The sequence below is a fragment of the Parasteatoda tepidariorum genome, chromosome 11 (assembly GCF_982258835.1).
Source record: "Parasteatoda tepidariorum strain Cologne lab strain chromosome 11, Ptep-v5.0, whole genome shotgun sequence".
Taxonomy (NCBI): domain Eukaryota; kingdom Metazoa; phylum Arthropoda; class Arachnida; order Araneae; family Theridiidae; genus Parasteatoda; species Parasteatoda tepidariorum.
The window spans coordinates 13,651,358-13,672,574 of NC_141765.1; the positions used below are offsets into that span (position 1 = coordinate 13,651,358).

Here is a 21,217-nt window from a genome sequence, read left to right on the forward strand (position 1 = left end):
ACTGAGACATAGCAAAATATTTTTTTTTCAATGTAATTAAAGAGTTTTGTGTTGATAATATTTAGTATTATTTTTTTCCCTATAATCACGAAGGCAAAATTATTTGACGGCACGTCTATGACCTCATTAAGCAATTTTTTTGGAAAAAATGGCACGTTGATGTATAAAGGTTCGCCACCCCTGTCCTAGGGGAAGGCTGAGCAGTAGCTTGCTTGTCTCTTCTTCTGCGCCGCCGCGCATGTGCTATTTACAGCCTAGGCCATCTCAGTAATATCAGGGAACTGTGGATAAGCTCTGTAAATATATATATATATATATATATATATATATATATATATATATATATATATATAAACTTTGTATATATATAAACTTTGTATATATATAAGCAATAATATAAACTTTGCAACAAATATCCAAACGATAAGCATACAGCTATAGTAGAATTTCAAAGCAAAATTGCTATTTTAAAAATCTTTCAATTTTCAATGATTTATTTATAAGAGAAATTGTGAACATTTTTCTAAATTAATAAGCGTGCATACTGCTACGTTAAAACATATACATTTAACCAAAATAAAAAGAATAGTTCTATTTGACTGAACTACAAACAATAAAATATACTGTGCATAACCTGCTGTAACGATTCATCAGTAACGTTACCCTAAACAGCGACAAGAAATATTTCGATTGTTCTCTCTTATTGCTAAGCCTACACCAATAGCTTCTAAGAATATCCTCCAACTTAAATTATTTAAGATCAGGAGGCGTCTTTAAAACAAAAATACTAAAATTTAAGTTTGAAAATTGAAGCATATTTGATTAAAAGTGATAAAACTAAATTAATAAATGTCAAACACACTTACTGAATTTCGAATAGACTTTCGATTGTCAACACACACGGCATTTGCCGGCTCGCATGGAACTCTGGGAAGTGAGTTAGTTAATATGAAGTGTACTTTAAAGCCCTGACTTTAAGCAACCTTAAAACAAGCTTAGGTATAAATAAAATGACTTCAACACCTCAATAAATACCTCACTCTCTTTAGTTGAAATAAGGTATATTTTTTATACCTCATAAATACCTCAATATCGTTAGTAGAAAAAAGGTATATTTTTTATACCTCGTAATTACCTCAGTCTCGCTAGTTGAAATAAGGTTGATTTTTTTATACCTCATAAATACCTCTTTTGTTACAAGTGTAAGAGAAACAACCTCGTATACCTTAAAAATCATCTCTGGATGATTTGAAGTGAATTTAAAACAACCTCAAAATAAGCTTAGGTATAAATAAAATGACTTCATATACCTCAATAAATACCTTTTTATCGTTAGTTGAAATAAGGTAAAAAATTTCATACCTCAAAAATACCTCTTTTGTTACAAGTGTAAGAAAATAAACCTGGTATACCTTAAAAATCTCCTTATCAGTCTGGTTGATCTGAAGTGAATTTTAAACAACCTCAAAACAAGCTGAAGTATATATAAATCAACCTCGTACACCTTAATTACAACCTTTACGAGGTATAATTTTTATTGCTGTTTTCTCTGCAACCTTAAATATACCTCAAATATACCTCAAAACAACCTTAATACCTCAAAAATACCTCAAATCAACCTTAAATATACCTTAAATTTTTATAAGGGATGTTTTCAAACGGATAATTTTGTTTTCAATAAAAGAAATAAACTAGATAATTTCTGAGCTCAAATCTGCCGTATTTCATAAGATAATGTTATTATGTAATTCTGGGGAGTTTAGAGGGTAAATTTGTTTTAGTTATTTTGTTATTTATTATTAGAAAAGGGGACATGGTTGCTAGATTTTGAATAACTCGCTTTTTTGGCAGTCTTGATTTGGCCTCTTTCCATTTGTTTATTACTGTTTGCTCGTGTTGCAAGCTGTGCACCATCTTACGTTAGTGTTAACACTTTTAGTATTGTTAACAGTATTGTTAGCATTGTAAACATAAGTAATAAGTAATCAAATGCATTGGTTGCAAGAATCTCATAACACAATGATGCCAAATGGCTTTAAAATACAACTGAAACAGTAACCCGGTAATTTAGGCAGTCCCGAGCTTGCAGCGCTCCGTAGTGTAGAAAACACCATCCATTGGTCCTCGTTAAACTGCTCTACCGTAAAGTGCTCCACTTCGCGTGCAGGTCGTTGGGCTACCGAAGCGGGGGTGCCATCCCCTCTGCAGAGGATCAAAATTGTGATGGCATGTCCTCGGATCATTCTCATTGATGTTTCCCAGACCGTCGCCAAGAGTCCATTGTGCAGCTCTAGTGTGACGTAAATGACCAACAATAACAACATCAAATTAAGGGGCCATTCTTTGTGTGCGCAAAAATTTGTAGATTCGAATTCGGAGATTCGATCGAGTTCTTTGCGCGCGCGCGTGTGTGAATGCTCCCAATTAGATTCTTTTTTCTTTGCATCTGCGAAATTTTTGCGGGCAGTGAGAACTATTCGTAAAGTTATGATGCTCCACCAGTGTTCTATTTCTGATTATGGGTTGTCAGTGTTTTTGTTGTTTTTTTATAAATTATAAATGTGCTCTTTGTAATATGTGTTTGCTTTGTGTAAATAAACATTAATAATGAGATTCTTTTATCAATAGTACTCACTCCAATTTTCTAAAGAATTTTACATCCCCAGAGTTTTTATATTATAAAAGAGGGAGGTTAATTTAAGTAAGCATTTTTTTTTATTATTATAACATTGAAACAGTCTTTTTTTTTTTTTTTTTTTTTTTTTTTTTTTTAAAGTTAATTGCCGGGCTTACAGCTAATGCTCTATCAAATTTTTTTCAATGTTTATAATATTCAATCTTTTTTTTTCTTTTTTTCAAGTAATATATCTTGTCTAGATTATATAAAATTCTTTCTAAATGTGATTTAAAATTTTTCTTAACAATTTTGACACATATAGATTAATATTATTATTACTTTCAAAAATATTAGACGTAAATGCATTAAAAATGTTCTTTATATTCATAAAAAAAACATGATGCTTAAATTTATTTTTAGAAAGCAGTTATGTTGTCAGTGTTTTCTCTTCATTGTCTAATACTTTTGCGGATACCGTTTCACTTTTATTATTAGTAAATATTCCCATAAAATAAATTAAAAACTTTATACTTCGTGATTCTAAACTTTTCCTTTTCGCTCCTTTGACATTATTAGTGACAGTAGAAGTAGCTCAAAAGTAAGAGGGGCTGATCAAATAACACACACACATATATATGTAAGAGTTATTAATAAAACAATTATTTTTATCATCTAATAGAAATCTATAAACTTTCTATTATACAATCAGAAAATGACAATTATTTTTTTCAATTTATTAAAAATGTCCATCACCAATTACAACCAAAAGTGTTAAACTTAGTCACACATTTATTTCATCCCATTCAAATTGTATCAGTTCCTCCCTTGTTCAACACAAATATTCATCTACAGTGATATTCATCTAAAGTGATCTTGGTTCAAATATTTACAATGGTTGTATGCATATTCCAATGATGTATAATATTCTAATGACTGTTTTTGCTGAGCATTTTAATTTGGAAATTTAACCCATCAGTTTCTGATAAATCTCTGTGTGATACATTTGATTACAATCAACCAGATGTATCTTCTGATAATCAACTTTCCCATTTTACCATGCTTATTTTCTTCATTAATTTAAAGTATACTTTATAAAATTACGAAATACGATAGGTATTCATTATTTTCAATTCAGCCATTGAAATAAACCAGATATGTTTCTACTCTTGCGAAATAAGTTATATTTTGACACTGTACATACTATCCTTTTCTTATGACAGTTCACCGAAAGCCTTGTTTTAGTTGTCTGTCTTTGATTAAACTGGATCTTTGTTACTTCAACAATCTCTTTATGTCCTCATTTAAATTGCATGTGATATTTAAAAGTGCACTCATTTTCATTTTGTCAGTTTTGCTTTTTTCTAATTAAGATTTCTTTTTATGAGTGAATTTTCTATGGGTAGTATGATTTGTTAACAAGTAGTATGATTTGATTTGAAATTCATATGAAATGCCATCATTTTCAAAATATAAAAATTCTAAAAACCATTTGGAATTTTGATAACATTAGGCAGAATATATTTTTATATTTGGACACATAACCAGGATTAAAGGGCATATGAGAGGAACATTTTTGATCGAAAGGTTAAAGAGGAGTGCACATTGTTTAAACCTTGCCCACAAAAAACACTGTGTATTAGATTTAAAAAAAAGTTTTATGTTTGTAACTGATGCTGAAAAAATTGTTACTCATATCTAATGTAGATAGCCTTTGTATTCCATTTTAAACAAGTATTCTAAAAGTATACATATGATTTTGCAAAACATCTGGTTTTATCAATATAAATTCTTATGGTTTTCTAACTTTACAGATATGACATTGCAAAGAATTCAGAGATAAATTGAGTGATTAAAAATAATATGAATCGGGGTCATCGATTGAAAAGTTTTGATGAGGCACTTCAAAACATAAATTTTTGGAGTGCACCTGTCATAGAAGAATTTTTTTTTATCCTTTCCGAATGCTGCTTTTCACGAATGAATGTAAAGAAGAAAAATTTTAAGATGTGATTGATTTTTCTGAATGGGCTTTGACATCTGCGAGAAAATTCTACCAAAGGTATGTTTATTTATAGTCTGCAGTAATGTAAGTGACATGTTAAAAAAATATTATGAAAAAATTGTTTTTTTTTTTTTTTTTTTTTTTTTTTTTTTAATAAAAGAAAACTTTGTACATTGAGATCTAAAAAATTAAAAGTAATATTAAATTCAGTCCAGTTATTTTGTATTATGTAAATATATTTAAATGTTATTCAGAACTCTCCAACTGAGATAATCATAACAACTTGGGAATGTTTTAGCCCTTATAAACTTATTAACTGTTTTAGGGTCTCCAAATTTCTAAGTCTTAAAGAGCAAATATTATTTTACATTGTAATATACAGTAAGAGGTTGAAAATATTTTGACCCTAACTATGTGGTTGTCGTATTGAAGCTTTATAAAATCCAACATTGTTTTTTACCTTCATCATTTCATTTGTGAATGACTGGTTAAAGCCATCAAAAAATGTCCACGACATAAGATGATAGCCACGAAATCATAATATGCGTGAAGTTTTTTTTCAGTATATTTAAAACTAATCGAAGAAAAAAATACTAATATATAAATAATAAGCTACCAGGAGTAAAAGATTAAAATATTTTGTTATAATTATCAAGGGTTTTCTTTTATAAATTTTAAATGTTACAACCATCTAAAATTCAAATTACAGTTTTAAATTTTTTTTGAAAAAAAAGTTTTAAAAACTTTTTGTATAATAAAAAACAGGAAAAAATTCTGCAGTCCTTTTACCTTAGATCAATCACTTTTAAACCGACCACTCTTCAATTTTAAGAAAATTTAGTGTACCGTATTTTTCGGTGAAAGCGCAGCGGCGCTATCTAAAAAATAATTTTTTTTTCCTACATGCGGCGTTCCGGCAAAATATTTTAAGTAGCAAACAAATTTGTCAAAGAAAGTTATTTAAAATGAAATAATTTTCTGAGAGAAAGACTGTTAAAAAAAAAATTTATAACGAAGTCAACAAAATATTTGCCCGTATCGCGATGTGCTGCAGAACATTGCCAATTCTTAGAAAACTTTCAGCAGCAGCCTGTAAGAAAATAAATTAACGAAATAATAATTTTAAAAAAACATCTCATAAGGAGAAAATTTAAAAGGTATGTATCTTGTATTCACCCTCAGCTTAAAGAAAAATCGCAAGCTAGAAATCTACTTAGCGCCTTGGCAATTGTAATTGGAGCGAACAGAAAAAGAAGTACCTAATAGGACCCTAAATCCGACACTCACGGGACTGACGAAATGCCGCACTTCGGATCTCTTTCGGAAATTCCAATATGGCGCCCAAATATTACTATAATTCAATTACACTGTTAATTTCAGAAAAACCAATAAATTTAGTCAAGTTTCGATCGTAGATTATTATGGGGTGAATTTAAAACTGGCCCATCTTAAGAAATTTTATTGATTAAAATAATAATCAATATAATATATTCAAGAAGAAATAATCTGAATCCTCTGAAGAAGAAATAATAATTTTTCTTCGGAGTGAGATCATAGTTCTCGTTTTTTCTTTTAGATAACATTTTGTTTTAGCAAAAGACGCTTACCTCGCAAGAGAAAAAAAAGCTTACAAGGAACTAAAAAAAAGTAACAATTAATGCTAAGAAACTAACAATGAATAACAATAAAAAACAAGCTAAAAACTAATAACGATAATAAAAAATTCTTCGGAGCGAGATCATAGTTCTCGTTTTTTCTTTTAGATAACATTTTGTTTTAACAAAAGACGCTTACCTCGCAAGAGAAAAAAAAGCTAACACGGAGCTAAAAAAAAGTAACAATTAATGCTAAGAAACTAACAATGAATAACTACAAAAAACAAGCTAAAAACTAATAACGATAATAATAAAAACAACTAATAACAAGAAAAAAAAACAAGCTAATTATTAACAGCAAAAAAAATTAATAGTTAATAACTATTAAAAAAGCGGCAAAATAAAAACATTTATGAATCGAATAAAAAAACGCGAAAGAGATAGAATTCATTTTGTAGTCCACATGGTAGTTTCAATGTCAACTGGGTGTGGCCAATTTATGGTCCAACAGAGGAGGGAAATGTGGGGACAAACCAGTAAAGCACAAGCACAGCTGTCAAGATTGATTGATCAGTTTTTTCCAACTTGCACTTCTTTATTTTGTTCATTGGAAATGCAGGTGTTTTTACTTCTCACTTTATTTTAAACTGCTTTAGAAACAGATGTTTCCTTTGTCACAGATTTTTTTTTTCAAGCTTCTTTTTTATTTCTAAAAGATAAAATAAAGTAAGTTACTTCAACAGAATAAAATTCCAAATAAAAAGAATATAGCTGATTTTTTTTTGTCTGCTTGTTTTACGGATTTCTGTAATCAGTTCAGCGTTAATTCAGCTACTGAGCATATAAATATTTTTTTGCTGTTCTGTTTTTTTTTTTTTTTTTTTTTTTGGCGTGGTGCCAACTGGTACGAACAACTTTATTTTATATCGTTTTAGTGTTTTTTTGTTGCTGAAAGAGAACTTTTTTTGTTGTTTTTTTATGCTGAAAAAGAAATTTGTTATTATAATTTAGAAATTAAAACTTTACTTAATGAAATGTATAAAAATATTTAATTTCTTATTATACAGATGTTCTAAATGGTAATTTAAAGGTCTTTTCTATAAGGATGCTTATATGCACGGTTTAGCGCCATTGCGGCGCTTATTAAAACTTTTTTTTAAAAAATTAAATTTTTATCGATGTACGGCGCTTGCGACAAACCGCCGCTTTCGCCGAAAAATACGCTAATGGACACATGATGAAATAAGTCATTCTAATAATTTTCAATTTTGAAATTGTACAAGGTATAGACAAGTGAAAATCTGAAATTTTAGTAAAACATGATAAACTTGCATACATATTATTGGTTGAAGCTTTTTTTCCCCAATTGTAGTGAAAGAAATTTTCAAACACCATTGCAAAACTGAGGAATTGACCTTTCAATGGCTACCCTATTTGTCCTTTCGATGCTAGGTCAAAGTTAAAAGGTGATCTTATTTGACCTTAAATATCTCATAACTTATATTCACAAAAAATATTAAAGACATTTTTTTTTTTTTAATCCTCAGTAGAATGGTTGTTCAGAATTAACAAAATTAATATGCAGTGCAGCCATACACTTCTAAAGCTAAGGCACAATACCTATAGAAAGGTGACTGAGACTGTAAAATTGTTTAGCCCAATGAAATTCCAAAATTTTTTGATTAATGTAAATATCATTTCTTACAAAAATGTTGATCATTTTTGGTATCTAGAAGGGATCCAAAAACACCCTTTTTGGATGCATATCTTATTTTTAATATTGAGAAATGATTTACTTCTGATCATATGTGAAATGGTTTTAATATTCACAACCTCACTTATCTTCATGAAAATATTTTACTAATATTAATTGGTTTTAATTAGCTAATTATTTTCAAGACAATTTGACCAACTCCAAAAGAAATATAGCATGAAAAATTAACATCAAAAATCATCAGTTTGTAAAGAAATAAAATTACTAGTTAAAAAATAATTAGCTGATTGACTTCTCATTTGATACCTTATTTGACATTCTGATGTTGAGTTAACTTTTGCACTCTGAATACTTTAAAATGCTATTTAAATTAATGCAAGCACTAATTTATGTAAAATATATGATGAAATTTTCAATGTAGCAACTAATAATCACAAAATAATGTCGTAACAAAATTTTAAGATGAAAAAATTTAAAAAATTTTAGGTGGTAACTTTTGATGTCACTGTATAGGTAGGTGTCAGTGGAGTGCAAAGGTTAAAGTATGACAATAACCTGATTTGATCTCAAACCCTCAATATTTCAAAACATGAGTCTTCAAAAATTTACCAAAAAAAAATTTTTTTCTCCACAGGTTTTTCACACTCACAGTTTTTTTTTTATTTTTTTTTTTACTAAATTAAATGGTACTGCAATTAAAATATACTGTTCTGTAGAGAATAGTGTTCTTTGTAGCCAGGAAAAAATATATTTTATTCAACTAGAGCCATCTGTAGTGTTTTTTGTTTCCACTTTTTGATACTTGAGCTGTAAGTACACAAATGTAAGGGACACATACAAAGTGATGTGTAGAACAAAGTATACAAATTATGATAATAATTTTGATTGATTATAGATATTCAAGTAGACAGTCATACTATATCAGAATATGTATACATTTATGTCTGTAACACTTTCATAACAGAGTAAATTACAGAAAGTTAAAACAAATGTGTGTTGGAGACACGGGACAGTAATGACATTTTGCTCTATTTTATTTTTAATATAATTTATGTGCAAAATGTATTTAATGCTAATCTTTTCTTTTCCTTGTGAATATTTTAAGCAAAACATACCACTAAATAATGAAATTAAATATTTTAATCAGAAATATTGCTTAAGGACGCAAAAGTTAAAGTAGTGAGAAAATAACCTAAAAACCATAATACTTATATCAATACCTATCTGCAATTTTTTAGGTTTTTGACATGGTGATCTTATTAATGGTTAAAACCCATCAAAAGTTTTATTTGCCATGCTTTTGAACATGAGTGCTATCTTGTATCCATTTAAAAATTATATTTTTATGATTTTAAAGATTTTCCCTTTTAAGGGGAGGGATTCGTATTTCAGCTCAACTAGATCGATGCTCTATAAATAAACTATCTTTTAAAATAGAAGTGTTTTGAAGCCATATTATTGAATACTTTAATATGACCTTCATTTTCTTTCAGAATGACGTACCAAAAAGAAGTAAAGTTGAAAGGAAGGAAACGTTGACTCCTGAGGAACATGACACAAAGTCATGGTAAAAGATTTTTTTGTCGAGAATGGGCTTTTGCTAAAATAAATCACTACCTAGAAAGTCGTTGCTCTTCTAAAACTTGTGGAACCCTTATTACTGGTGGGCCAGGATCTGGAAAAACTGCTCTTTGTAATGAATTGGTATGGCCAACTAATACTCAAGGGAAACAAAATTCATTGAGCAAAAAACTTTTAGCTTATCATTTTTGTCAAGCTAATGATATCAAAAGTCTTTCGGTGGCTTTTTTTATTAATAATCTTATTAGTCAAATCACAGCATCTCCTCTTATCAGTGGATATAAGGAAAAAATCAAAGAATTGCAAATCAGCGAATGTGATCCAGATGAAGCTTTTAAAAAAGGTGTACTTTTTCCTTTACTTGAGATAGATCCTCCGAGGCATCCTTGTTTTATTCTTGTAGATTCGCTTGACCAGTCAATATTAGGAGGAGAAAAAAATGGTATTGCTGAACTTTTAGCAAATTATCATCATCTTTTCCCTAGATGGCTGCTACTCATATGTTCATCCCGAAAGCAAAGCAAAAATATTACTCGCATGTTTACTGGCTTTCGAAAAATTAGCTTAGATGATTTGAGAAAATGCCATGTTGTAAGAGATGTTCAGCAATACATTCTGTCCCGGTTGGACAAAGAAGAAGCATTGAGACAACATCTGAGTAGAGAAACTGCAGAAATGCTGAATCAATTGCACATTAAAAGTAATGGTTGCTTTATGTACCTTGAGAAAGTTTTAGATGGTGTAAGTGAAAATTTTATTATGATAAGAGAAATTCGTGAAATTCCAGGAACTCTTAATGGTTTATATCTATGGTTAAGTCAAAGATTATTCATGAGAAAACAATTCAGTAAAGTTCAGCCAATCTTAAATGTAATTCTTGCTTCTAGGAAACCTTTAACTGAAGAAGTTTTATACCAGTGTGTTTGGACTAGAAATACAAATTTATCCTATGAAGAATATCAAAAACGTTTAAGTTTACTTTCTAAAGTTGTAATTAAAGGAAGAGGCGGTACAAAAATTCTTTTTCATCATAGTTTTGCTGAATGGCTGCTAGATGTTAAACATTGCACTCAGAAATATCTTTGTAATGCAAAAGATGGGCATGCAATGATAGCTATGCGGTATACAATAGCTTCTTCCCAGTTAACACCTGAGGAAATTTCAGACTTTGCTTTGCACTTGAGTAAAATATCTCTGAGTGCTTCATTGCAGCCTCATCATATAACCTTGTGGTTAATGTATTGTAATTTACCTCTCGAAGACTTCCTAGAAAAAAATACATTTAAAGTACCAATTGATCCCCTTGAGTCTATTGGAGCTGATATAGACCAAGTAGATAGTAACCAACGTACCTTACTACACCGTGCTTCACATGAAGGAATGGATAGTCTTGTATCAAGGCTTATCGAAAAAGGATCTAATTTAGAGAAGACTGATAAAAATGGCCAATCACCCATTAACCTCGGTAAGTATTAAAATTTTAGCTATTGCTGGTTATTTGAAATTAAATTATTGTTGTAGTGACAGTCGAATTAATAAATTTTTTTTTTTTTCTTGAGCAAATAATTTCTACTTTTTAGTCTACAACTATATTCTTTTAAAATGCAATGTAGATGATTATTAGATAATTAATTATGTAGACAAATTTTAATAAATTAGTATATGTTATTAAATTAATTATAATGTAATATGTTTAAAATTTTAATGATGTAGATGAGGGGAAAAACTGAGATGCCTGGTAAAATATAAACCAAACAGCTTGATTTTTTTTTTAATATTAGAATGCTTATATTCAGATATTATGTGCACATTACCTCCTATTTGTTGTATGTTAGTAAGTAGAGATAGACATTACTATGAAGTATATCTATTATTACAACCTTTGAAATAAACATATATTTTTTTTCCTTTGTGAGTTTTCTACCATGAGTGAAAGAAAAACGTTTTTGAGTTTGTCGTCTGCATGCACTTTATCTCATGTCTCAGTAAGAGTTATTGTTTTGGCCTGTCTATAGCTAAAACTTAATTAAAAGTTGCTCAGATTAAGTATTCATGATAAATAAATAAATGTAGACTAAATTTCTTATAATTTCAATTTTTATGTATAAAAATTCTTTTGTGCATCAGTAGTTTTTTTTACGTCTTAGAATACATGCTTCTGAAAAATTCATACACAAAATTCATCAGAAATTTTTTTTACTGAATAGTTCAATTTTTTACACTTCATAGAGTCTATTTCACTTGTAAAAATATCTTTTACAGATCAGAAAACTTTTTCACGGTCTTTTCCCTGTTGGAAAAGTTTTATCGTGTATCAAAAAAATTATTTGACACTTTAGAAAATTCTTAAACATATCACGATATATTAGTCATTCATCAGAAATATCATTTAATCAATACATGTGCTATCAATCTTAAATGTTTCGTAAAGATTCTTTTTTATGATTCATTAAGAAAGAAACTTTATTTCATTGATGAATATTTTTGCTCTTTTCAACTATGTGTTAATGTCACTAAAAGGTTTAATTTTCCAGCTGCTAGACAAGGACATAGCTGTATTGTTGAAATGTTGCTAAAAGCTGGTGCAAATGCTGATCACGCTGATAATGATGGCTGGACTCCGCTCAGATCATCAGCTTGGGCTGGACATACTGAAGTAGGTACTTAAAAGTTCTCTTCAATAAGCACAGCAACGTTTTTAATCAAACATAATCGAAATTCTCAACTTTTGATGAATGATACTAAGTTGTTGCTTACAAGCAGAATACAGCGAATTTTTATCAAGTGAGAAACTTTTTAGGCATTTAAAATTAATTAGACAGGGATCTGTCCAGGGCAAATTTACTGCCGTTAAGTGGTAGCTTCACAAATTCAATTTTAGGAAAAACGGTTGTTTCACAAATTCAATTTAAAGAAAAACGGTAGTTTCACAAAATACTTTTAAAATATTTTCGAAAGATATTTAAATAATTTTGAAAATATTTTCTTACTTTACTATATTTTTGTGTTGATTTTTTTAATAAAATTTTTAAATTTCACAAATTATGTCTAAATTTTCACAAAATAGGTACCTCTAAAAAAGACCTACACAGACCCCTGTTAGGTATGTTGATGGAAGAGTGTCTAATGTTATGTGCATGTGCAAGTAGACACCTATGAACAGATAGCACATTGCAAGAAATGTAAGAGATTTGTGCAGATTAGTCTGCTATGGTTAGTCGAATAACATGGTGTTGTTCATAAAAATTAATGGAAATAATTAAAATACCAAATAATAGCAGTAAAATATTAACTTATTAATGACTTAAATTGTCTTAACCCCTTAACGATCTTTTAATTTTCAAGAAAACGGTCGTAAAAGTGCCTATATTGCCAAATACAGGTATTTGATTAGTGCTGACATCTAGTTTAAAATAAACTATCTACAATTACCTCAAAAATATCCTGGTACTGCCATCTGGTGTGTAAAATGAGAAATAAAATGTTTTCCCAGCAAAAGAAATGAATTAGTTTTATTCTTATTGGTGCATTACTACTGAACACTCCAGCCCGAAAATTTCACGAGAGTGAGAAATAGAGGATGAAACCTCACCCCGTCATTTTCATGGGAGTGAGAGGGAAGGGGTTAAACAAAAACAGGCTTGACTACTTAAGGTCTCATTATCCTTAAATTAATTAGAATTAAATTTGGGAGAAAAAAGGTTTTTCTTGTTTATTACATCATTGAAAGATTTTATTGTCGATGAAAAAAAAAGTGGTTTTATTTAGGTTGTAAATGTCCTTCTTGAAAATGGTGCTGATGTAGATCTTTCAGACTCCGATCATCGGACAGCACTTCGAGCTGCAGCATGGGGTGGCCACGAAGAGATTGTATCCCGCCTCTTGTCCTATGGAGCTTGTGTTAATAAAGTGGATAACGAAGGACGTACAGCTCTTATTGCAGCTGCTTATATGGGACATGTTGAAATTGTTCTACAATTACTTGAGCACAAGGCTGAAATCAATCACGAGGACAGTGATGGACGAACTGCCCTCTCAGTTGCCGCCCTCTGTGATTCTGAAGGACATGCCAAAGTGGTGAGCTTACTCTTGGAGAGGGGTGCTGAAGTAGATCATCGAGACAAAGATGGAATGACTCCTTTGCTTGTAGCTGCCTTTGAAGGACACACTCGGGTAAATTATTTGCACCCTTATTTTGTTTTGACAACCTTGAGTGATCAGTTAGATTAAGATTTCAAATAATTATAATATTAAAGAAATGTAACGATTTATCATTGTAACATACTAGTTTGCCATTTATACGAAAAACATCTAAACATTTTTAATTATGATATACTTAAAAGTGAAGCAAAAAAAAAAATTATGATCAAAATACCTATTTTATATTCAAGAAATAGAACAATGAGAACCAAAACATTCATATCCTCTATCACCAGGGCTGGATTAACCAGTAAGTATACTAAGCATGTGCGTAGGGCACTAGAGATTGGGGGGGGGGGGAGACCATAAAGCACTAATGAAAAAAAAAATTTCTAAAAATATTTTTTTTACACATTTTAATTTGATTTTATGTTCTTAATCAAGATCATGGTTTAAACTAAATTGCTTTTGTAATACATTTATTACAATCTCACTGAAAAGAAAGAACGTTGTGTATTGCGGTTATTCCATCACAAAATAACCAATGCTAAGGACCGAAAAGACCACCTACATTGTCGAGAGCCTCTATGAAAGGCGGCAGATAGCTGAGGCCTGAAATACAAAACTAGAGCAGAGAAGAAGCTTTGTGTAAACAAGTGTAACAAATTGATTTACTACACTGAAGTGTCAAAGCATCCTTTTCACCTCTGAAACATCTTGGGGACCACTAATTGCCCCTTATACTTTTTCCTTATTTCAGCGAAAAATACTTTTTCTTGATATACTGTTGAAGATAAGCTTAGAACTTATAAACTGCCCTTCTTGGTGGCGACTTCTGTTACAGAAAAGTGGGAAGGCTAATGTAAGAAAGGTTCCTTGATTGACATATTTTTTTAAAGCCAATTACATGATTAGGAGTTACATCAGTAACAATTTCGCTTACACTTACGAATTTAACATTTAAGACTTAAACAGATTTTCAAATGCAACTTTATCTTGATCTCTAAGTGCCTGCTTTGTTTATTTCATGTTCAAGGAAATTTAGTTTGCTTTTAAAAGTATTCATCTTTTTTAAGTTGAGTTTTAATAATACGACGAGTCTCCCAGAGATTTTGCAAAGACTTCACAACTGATGTAAAAAGTAACAATTTATTTAAGTTAGTTTTAACTATGTAATTTTAATTGACAAAATTTAAATTAAATTGGGGAAATAGTTCTCAAGAAATCAAGTTTTAAATGTATGACTTTTTTAAAATTTTTTAACTTTGAAACTATTCTATCTATTTTGTTCAAATTTTGCATTATGTTATTCAAAATTGCATACTTTAAAATGAGGCAAACATTTGTATACATTAAAACAAATACATTTTTTGACTACTATTAGATGAAAAAATAATTATAAAAAAATTTTGTAAATGGAATTATCTTTGGATTAACAAATTTAATAATTTTGTATAAAAATCTTTTGATTTGTTTAAGAAATTCTCAGGATTTAGTGAAATGTGCAAAAAGTAAAGTTAACACTAAGGGTCCAAACTTTGGCTGTCCTCCTGCCAAAACTATTTCGACCATACTTTCCAAATTGGGGTTAAATAACATTCATATTTTGAAGATCAGAATTCCAAATCCGCTGAAATAAGATATGATTATACAGAGAATGTTTATATGTTTGTTAGGTATGTTTATACATTTTTGTGTCCAATTTTGTTATTTATTCTATAATTAAAACAGGGTGTGCACTAATAAATTAGCACATTTAAAATTTGTCCCTCGAGCTCATTTATATTGAGTCATAGTATGTGACTATTTGATGAAAAGTTATTCAGGATGTTCACTTTTTTATTTTGTGCACACTGTTTGGCAGAAAATATTAAATCAATTTTCAAAAAAGTACTTTCTATTTTTTATTCTTCATGTTATGGTGCACAATTTTATAGGTTTTTATATTTAAAAAATATTGAATTTATCTGCTGTAGTATTTTTATTACTATTTTCATGATTAAATTTTTATTTGTATTGCTTTGACAAAAAAATTAAAATTCTACATTATTTTTAAAGTTAAAATACGCAGGAAAACAATATTTTGAATATAATTAAAACCAGTTTAGTATAAACTGTAAAAGAGTTGCTCTAAGTTAGCTAATTTAGCGAGCTGATTATTTTTCTATACTTTAATATAACTTTTATATTAATAACTTTTATATTAATAACTTTTATATTAATAACTTTATATTTTAATAATTTTATATTTTAATAGCTTTTTAAATTACTTTAATATTATTGTTTTCTGAATTCTTATGTTTATTTTAAATATAAAGCATAGGAAACCAGATTTAAAAAAATAGTTGTAATATTGAAAATTATTAATCACTTTCAGTTAAATATATAAAACATTTTTTATGCATGTATTAACTTAACGTATTAAAACATTTCTAATCTATCTTTAAAATCATAATTGAAAATAATATAAAACTTTTCAAAATAATATTACATTATCTATGCATTTAAAAACATCCTATAAAGACAATACGAAATTCTAATTAAATGGTCAAGTTATTATAACTATTGATTAATTTAAAAATTGGTCTGTGTCAGTGGAAATGTTTGGTAACAGTTATTTATTGAGTTTAAGTGATTTAAAATCTTTTATTAGGGTAAAGAAAGAGAACTTTTTGATTTCATTAGAATTAAATTTCCTGTCATTTGCATGTAGTCTGTCGTTTATTACATTAATTTTAAAATATTTGCATCGAAATCTTTAATGTGCTTAGGGCCTCTTAAGGTTCTTAATCTGGCCCTGGCTGTAACATAACCAAGTTTGAGTCGAGAATTTGTAATTTTAATAAACTTAATTAGGACAAAAATAATAAAATGGATGCATTTATTTCAAAATTTAATATAATATTACTTAGTATTTCAACTGTGCACTTCTCACATCTTTAATTAAATTAATTTTAATAAAATCAGTTTTCATTCCTAAACTTTTTCAAAGAGGGATTTGAAAAGAAAGATAAAACATTATCAATATTGAAAGCATTTTTTTATTAATAGAATGATTCTCCTCAAATTCTTCTGTTTCTCTAAAATTTAGAGAGGAATTAATGATTGGTAAATCAATAACTAGCTGCAATCTCATTTTGCATGTTTTGTTTAATTTTAATTCTATTTTGAAATGAAGAGGTAGGAAATATTTTGTAACATGAAAAAAATGAAGAAAAAATTAAAAAATTGTTTTTATTGAAATTTCCCCCAAATATCTTTCCAGGTATGTGAATTATTGTTAGAAAATGAAGCTGATGTTGATCATAGTGATAATAATGGGAGAACACCATTAGTTGCAGCTGCATCCATGGGACATCCAGCAGTTGTTAATTTGCTGTTGTTTTGGGGAGCTGCTGTAGACACAATAGATGCTGAAGGTCGAACTGTCCTTTCTATTGCTGCTGCTCAGGGAAATCCAAAAAGTGTTCGGCAACTCTTAGATCGTGGATTGGATGAAATGCACAGGGATAATGGTGGCTGGACACCTTTGCATTATGCAGCCTTTGAGGGCCATATAGAAGCTTGTGACTTACTTCTCGAAGCTGGTGCCAAAATAACTGAAATTGATAATGATGGTAGAGTGCCTTTGATCTTGGCTGCTCAAGAAGGTCATACCAAATTAATTGAAACTCTTCTTCATCATACTCCTTCAATTGTTGACTCTAGAGCTCATGATGGGAAAACTGCTTTCAGAATAGCAACTTTAGAAGGACATAAAGATACAGTTAAGTCATTCAATTTCTCTTATTTAAGGAAACAAAAATTATATTTTAATTATGACCATAAATTTAATGTCTCCTTAAAATGGGACACGAAGAATTGTTACAAATACTTAAGAGAAAATATAAGGCCACAAAACACGTTACTTTATATTTCATCCTTTTAAAAAAGCCCTTTCACTAACGTTTACTTGCATATCGTCAATGCACACATTATCTAGTTCGATGACAGTATACTATTTTAAAGTTATAGTAGCCTTTTGTTATATGCTAATTCAGATTTATATATTTGATAATGATATGATGTCACTAAAATACTGATAAAGTAAAATACTTCATAATTTTTCATTGATTGTCAATTAAGGTGTAAAAATTCTCTTCATGTCATAAGATATAAGCAATAGTTTGCTATTTCTTTGGGTTAGCATTAAGATTAAGAACTACTAAACACTCTTAATTGGAGCTTAATAAAACGGGATAAAGGATGAAAAAGAAGTATAAATTAAAGTAAGTTGCAATACTTTTAGCATTATTTGGAAAGGTGTGCTAAAATATTCTTGTACATTATTATTTTGCATTAATAGTACACAATGAGGTTTCACACAATTCTTTCCCCCCTGACAAATTCCATATTATAAGAAGCTACTGTATTTGACAATATACATGGTAATTCTACAATCATAGGAAAAACTTTGTGGTGGAGCATAATTTACTCAAACTAACATTTTTGTATGGGCTGCATGGTCAAAAGTCATAGTGGCAGCAATCAAGGATAAAATAAAATAGTATAAACAAGTCGCTATGACTAATTTCATAGGCTTGTTTTATCTTTCACTTTGTTTTAAACATGTGCAATTTATATTTGCCCTAAGAATGCTTATTAAGTATTTATTTGAAAATGAGCTGTGGCGACAAATATGTCAAAACATTATTATCCTGCCACAAGTAAATTTAGAGCGAAAATAGTTAGACTAGCACAAGTTTCTTTTTTCCATGATTGTTGCTACCCAGGAAATGACACATTCCTAGCTGTTAACTTAAACACTCATTGAAAAATATTTTTCTGATTGGAAGTTTAAAAAAAATAGGCATTTTAAGTACTTAGATTGTTTTGAATACTACATTTTTCTCACCTGTAATATTCTATAACTTTGCTTTTATTTCTTTTAGCGTTACATTTTTTCCAGACATATTTGAAAGATATAGTTCTGTACAATCTGTCAACAAAAGTACCCATAAAATTAAAGATTATAATCTGTACTGAAAAACTTTTTCTGGGCTCTTTTCCACCAAGAGTTTAGAAATAGCAACAGCAAAATTAAAATATATATTCCATTTAATCAGAGCTAGATATTAGTAACATGATATCTCTAATCATGCTTTTCAATCAAACATTTATATTTGAAGTGTTGTTGGAAATTTTGTGAATGAACTACGATTGTATGAATGATTCTGAATTCAATTCATAAAATGAAATACCTCCCTGATATGTGTCTCTGTGACAACACTTAACTGTACAGCATCTGGCCCCTGTGACCTCTTAAGGTAGATTATTGTAATGCTGAATTCTGTCATACAAAGTGCAAAGATCTCTGAATCATAAAATCAGTTATGATTCAAAAGCCATAAAAATTATTTTGGAATTTCCCTCTTCTCATTACTAACATGAAAATTTGTTCATCCCTTTACTCCATTATTTTATCTATAAAAACACTCATTTCCAAGAAATATTTATGTTTAAAAAATATTATAGATATAAAATAGTTTATAAAAAGATGAGTGTCTTCTTTGAAATATTTTCATAAGCTTTTTAGATGAAAATTACTGTCCATATCTGGTAAAGAGACTGTCCTTCGTAGAGAGTGGGTATCTAATAGTTAATTCATAGAAGACTGCCAGGGATTTTTAAAATTGTCCACTCTGGTCATCAATGCATCTGATGTGATGTCATTGCTGCTACATTCAAAGCCTGATTATGAGAAATAGGAGCCTTAAACAGAATGTTAGTTGGTATTCCAATGATATATACTCAGTTAAAAATTAATGATTTTAATTTAAATTATGTACTTCTCTAGGGATCCATGCCAGGTACCTTAAAAAAAATTGGTACTTTGGGGGGAATTAACCATTTTCTCATTTGATAGTCAGGCAATATCTACTTTGTCCAGTCAGATTAGGCAAAGCTGCAACACCCTGGTTAATTTAGAAGTACAAATAAATAAAGAAATTGTATTTAATGACATCAGCATTTAATTTTGCAAGCTAAAGTAATGTGCAATAAAGTAAATAATGGTTCTTCGAAATACTATGTAGAATTCTCTTAAATTTTTCTCCCTTATGGGCCAAATACTCTCTTTCTTCAAACTGCAATTCAATTGTAACAGAATTTTTACTCATTTTTGATTCTTAATAAAGGCTTTCCTTTTTGTCTAGGTTAAACTTCTCATAAATCATGGAGCTAACATTAATTACAAAGATGCAGATGGTCGATCAACACTATATCTGTTAGCGCTAGAGAACCGTACTGACATGGGAGAATTTTTACTTGCAGGAGGAGCTGATGTTGAAGCACGTGATTTGGAAGGACGCACTGCCCTGCATGTATCAGCTTGGCAAGGACATACTGATATGGTTGAACTCCTCCTAAATCATGGAGCAGATGTGAATGCAGTTGATAATGATTACAGAACAGCTCTGCAGTCTGCAGCATGGCAAGGCCATGTATCTGTGGTAAGACTTATTTTAGAACGAAATGCTATTGTGGACCATGTTTGTAATCAAGGTGCTACAGCTCTTTGCATAGCTGCACAGGAAGGGCATCTTGAGGTTGTTAAAGTATTATTAGAGTATGGGGCAGATCCCAATCATGTTGATCAATTTGGACGAAACCCAATACGTGTTGCAACAAAGGGTGGCCATAGCAGTGTCATACATTTACTTGAAGAATACATACAAGAATCTGCTTCTGAATGTTCATCTCACTCTACTGCAGAAACAAAGCCATGCAGTGCTATATTGTGCCCTCCTCTTGAATCACCAGAAGATAAGAGACGCTCATTTATTTCAAATCAGTCTTCTTCAAGTAATCTCACTAATTCTACAAACAATTCTAAAATAGAAATAACTTTTACTCAACAGCTACAACAATGCACGAGAAATAGAAATCGTATTAGTAGACTGCTTTCACCTCTGAGTGAGCCACAAAATGATCAGTGCTGTGTGATTCCGAGGGAACCACGTACTCGAAGGAATGGAATTGTAACTAATCCCAATTACAAGGGGAACAATAAAAGTAGCCCAATTAATAACCATTCTCAGTATGAAGAATCTCTGCCTTTAAAAAAAGAAACGCATTTATGAACATTTTTATACAGCTTTAATGCATAGATCGCTTCTGTGTCTTTTTAATAAAATGCTTCTTGCAATAGAATGCAACCATAATTTTGAACATTATTGTGTGTATTTCTTTCATTCTTTGAAATGATTAGAACTTGGTGAGAAATTGATTTTTTTAGGAGAGTTGAAAAAAGATAATACTTCGCACAAAAAGAGAATCATAAAAAAAGGATTATGAAGAAATATGAATTTTTTTATGAAAAAAAGGAGAAAAAAATAAGTAAGGATTGCACTCTATTATATTTTAATTTAGAAAATTTAAAAATTCCTTATTGGAGACTAATTAACATACAATCTATTAAATATTTCTTTAAAAAATTAATTATTAAAAATTTTGCAAAAAAAAGTGCCTGTGCTACTTGTGAGAATTACTTGTCACCTTTCAGAGCAAGAAAAAAACTGCCCCCTCCA

The 21,217-nt window shown here is 29.7% G+C and overlaps 1 protein-coding gene across 7 annotated transcripts; it reads left to right on the top strand.

Moving 5' to 3' along the window:
* The first annotated feature begins 2,154 nt into the window (after positions 1–2,154).
* On the top strand, positions 2,155–20,851 carry LOC107440069 (uncharacterized). Of its 7 annotated transcripts, none has more exons than XM_016052851.5 (7): positions 2,155–2,525; positions 4,429–4,676; positions 9,422–10,974; positions 12,044–12,165; positions 13,278–13,682; positions 16,915–17,415; positions 19,844–20,851. In XM_016052851.5, exons 3-7 carry the CDS (start codon positions 9,480–9,482, stop codon positions 20,768–20,770), a joined length of 3,450 nt encoding a protein of 1,149 aa, XP_015908337.1. In that variant the 5' UTR covers positions 2,155–2,525; positions 4,429–4,676; positions 9,422–9,479; the 3' UTR covers positions 20,771–20,851. The 7 variants fall into 7 exon arrangements, with proteins under 7 accessions (XP_015908337.1, XP_015908335.1, XP_087011307.1 ...); XM_016052849.4 differs by having other exon boundaries at positions 2,344–2,701; XM_087155181.1 differs by having other exon boundaries at positions 2,367–2,522.
* Positions 20,852–21,217: the final 366 nt, after the last annotated feature.